This window comes from Olea europaea, unplaced genomic scaffold (assembly GCF_002742605.1).
Source record: "Olea europaea var. sylvestris unplaced genomic scaffold, O_europaea_v1 scaffold3977, whole genome shotgun sequence".
NCBI lineage: Eukaryota > Viridiplantae > Streptophyta > Magnoliopsida > Lamiales > Oleaceae > Olea > Olea europaea.
In genome coordinates, this window is record NW_019259346.1 from 24,538 (window position 1) to 28,174 (window position 3,637).

Below are 3,637 nucleotides of genomic sequence, written 5' to 3' on the forward strand. Positions count from 1 at the left end.
AGAAATATCGAAATTTTCCCGGGCAAGTTTTGGACATGTGAAAGTACTCAATGACATCTAGCATATATCCAAATTTTACCTTAATCGGAGGTCGTTTGCATAAGAAAACATAGGGACGAAGGTAGTGACGTGAGTGAATAAGGTTAGCCATGAAGTGCCTTTGTGAATTCAAATGTTAGGCCAGTGGTTTTCAAATGAAATATCACATGATTGTTCGGCAAAAACGCTACACAATAACAATGTAAACTATTGCATAAGTGAAAAATCCAAGAATTCAAAACATGCGTCAATGTGGCATTTCGTCGAACATGTGGTGTGCAATGTTAGTTTCTTCCTATTTCTTAAACAACCCTACCATGAAATTTTCCCAATTCACAACACCATACCAATAAATCATTACACATTCTAACTAATTCCACACATTGAAACAAAATGTGAAAATGAAGCTCGAAATAAATTGGGATTAGAACTCGTACCTTGGCTTGACAAGTTGGAATCTTGATTTGTTTCACTAAAGATGAATATCCAAGCACTTGTGTGATGAGTGTGTGCAAGTATGAAGTGTGAGGGTGAAGTGAGTAGTGTGCAAGTGTGAAGTGTGTGCAAGTGAATAGGTGAAGTGGGTGAGTGGTCTCGAGTGTGAGTGAGAGGGGGGGAAATTTGGGGTTTAATTGTGTGGTCACGGGTTCTACACTACGCGACCGCATAGTGTTGCACTATGGGGTCGCATAGTGCAAACAATTTCCCTGGTTTGCTTTCGGATGCGGTCTATGCGACCGCATAGACCAAACCGGGTGTCTTATTATTATTATTATTTTTTCTTTTTCTCTCTTTTTTTTAAATCAATCCATGACTGAAAATTTAAACTACCCCGAGATCGATTTTTCACTTAAAAATTTTGACTCGCCTCGCCTATATTCCAAAAAAAAATTTTGAAAATTTTAACTTGAAAAGAGGAATATGCTTATCGAAAACTTGGCACCAAAACCGATTTTTCATAAGTGTTGTCCCGCATTCTGAAAGCTTAACCAAAACGAATATCTTCACACATCGGAATGTGTGACACACACTCGAACACCCAAACACTTCATTTAGCACCCTTTCATGCAACATTAAACTTGTGGTGCCTAGGCTATCATGCAAAATATGATCGATGACCTACAAAACAAACTAAACTCAAACAAATTCCTAAACTAATGCAATGCAATAAAATAAATTTAAGGATACAGTGGGTTGCCTCCCACTCAACGCTAGGTTATAGTCGATAGCTCAACTTTACCGTATTGCGTTATTCTGGCGATCCAAGATGGACGGTAGACTTGTCCTCTGAGAAATCACCGCCCCAATAGTACTTCAAACGCTGTCCATTAACTTTGAATGTTCCCTTGCTGTCGTGAGTGATCTCAACCGCTCCATGTGGAAACACTTGTGTAATGGTATATGGACCAGACCATCTCAATCTCAATTTTCCTGGAAACAGTTTAAGCCTGGAGTTGTAGAGTAGCACCTTTTGCCCCACCTTAAAGTCACGCCTCTGGATATGCATGTCATGCCATTCCTTGGTGTGCTCTTTGTAGATCTTTGAGTTCTCGTAGGCTTCCATTCTGAGCTCATCCAGTTCATTCAGTTGTAACAGCCCTTTTTCACCCGCAGCCTTCAAATCCAAGTTCAACTTCTTCATTGCCCAGTAGGCATGATGTTCGATCTCAAGAGGTAGGTGACATGCTTTCCCAAAAACCAGTCGATATTGTGACATTCCTATAGGGGTCTTGAATGCAGTCCTGTAGGCTCACAAAGCATCATCCAGTTTCTTTGACCAATCCTTTCGTGATGAGTTGACTGTGACTTCGAGTATTCGCTTCAATTGCCTATTGGATACTTCGACCTGTCCGCTGGTTTGGGGATGGTATGCGGTGGCTATACGGTGCTTAACGCCATATTTCACTAACAACTGCTCGAACTGACGATTGCAGAAATGTGTGCCCCCGTCACTGATTATGGCTCCTGGTGTTCCAAACCGGGTAAAAATGTTCTTCTTTAAAAACTCAATCACCACTTTCCCATCATTAGTAGGTAGTGCAATAGCTTCGACCCACTTCGATACATAATCCACAGCCACTAATATGTATTGATTTGAAAAAGATGGTGAAAATGGTCCCATGAAGTCGATCCCCCAGATGTAGAATAATTCCACCTCTAAGATACTATTCAAAGGCATCTCATTTCTTCTAGATATGTTACCCGTGCGCTGACATCGGTCACACCTTTTCACAAATTCAAAAGCATCTTTAAAGAGTGTAGGCCAGTAAAAACCTGATTGAAGAATCTTCGCAGCTGTTTTCGAAGCACCAAAATGCCCTGCATATATAGATGAGTGATAATTTTCTAATATCAAAGGCACCTATTCCTCTGGTACACAGCGACGAACAATTTGATCAGCGCCCCGCCTGTAGAGAATGGGATCTTCCCAAAAATAATACTTCAATTCAGCGAAGAATTTCTTCTTCTGGTGACTTGAATAATCTGGTGGTATGATAGACATGGCTAAATAGTTAACTATTTCTGCATACCAGGGTGTTTCCATCACACCAAAACTCTGTTCGTCTGGGAAGATTTCGTTTATTTCCACTGTCTCTGTCCATTCTGTGTCCTCAAGCCAAGATAGGTGGTTCGCCACCACGTTTTCACTGCCTTTCTTACCCTAAATTTCCAAGTCAAACTCTTGAAGTAGTAATATCCAACGAATGAGACGTGGCTTAGCATCCTTCTTTTCCATTAAGTACCTAATAGCGGCATGATCTGTGTAGACTATGACCTTCGACCCCACAAGGTATGATCGAAATTTGTCAAATGCATAGACTATAGCAAGAAGCTCTTTCTCCATAGTGGCATAATTTAACTGAGCATCGTTCAAAGTCTTACTTGCATAGTAGATCACGTGAAATACCTTATTCCTTCGTTGACCCAACATGGCTCCCACAGCATAGTCACGGGCGTCACACATTAATTCAAATGGTAGATTCCAATTCGGTGTGATAATTATAGATGCTGAAGTCAACTTCTCTTTGAAAGTGTTAAAGGCCTGCAGACACTCATCAGTAAATTCAAATGTGGATTCCTTCATCAATAAACAGCACAGAGGTTTGGTAATTTTTGAGAAATCCTTGATGAATCTTCTATAGAACCCTGCATGACCAAGAAAACTACGAACACCTTTTACTGATGTAGGTGGTGGTAGTTTCTCGATTACTTGAATCTTTGCTCTATCCACTTCAATGCCCTTCGCCGAGATTCGATGCCCTAGTACGATGCCTTCTTGTACCATAAAGTGACATTTCTCCCAATTCAACACCAAGTTGGTCTCCGTACACCGTTGTAGCACAAGACTTAGATGCTCCAAGCACTCATCAAATGAAGATCCAAACACAGAGAAGTCATCCATGAATACCTGGATGAATTTCTCAATCATGTCTGAGAAAATAGCCATCATGCAGCGCTGAAAGGTAGCAGGAGCGTTGCATAATCCAAATGGCATCATTCTGTATGCAAAGGTGCCATAGGGGCAAGTGAAAGTGGTCTTCTCCTGATCGTCTGGTGCCACTGGAATCTGATTATATCCGGAGTACCCATCTAGGAA

The 3,637-nt window shown here is 41.0% G+C and overlaps 1 protein-coding gene across 1 annotated transcript; it reads right to left on the reverse strand.

Moving 5' to 3' along the window:
- Positions 1 to 1,288: 1,288 nt before the first annotated feature.
- LOC111387274 lies at positions 1,289 to 3,325 on the reverse strand. Its single transcript, XM_023011815.1, has 6 exons — positions 3,221 to 3,325; positions 2,948 to 3,118; positions 2,571 to 2,701; positions 2,206 to 2,264; positions 1,924 to 2,118; positions 1,289 to 1,725 (listed from the first exon to the last, which is right to left on the reverse strand). Exons 1-6 carry the CDS (start codon positions 3,323 to 3,325, stop codon positions 1,289 to 1,291), a joined length of 1,098 nt encoding a protein of 365 aa, XP_022867583.1.
- Positions 3,326 to 3,637: the final 312 nt, after the last annotated feature.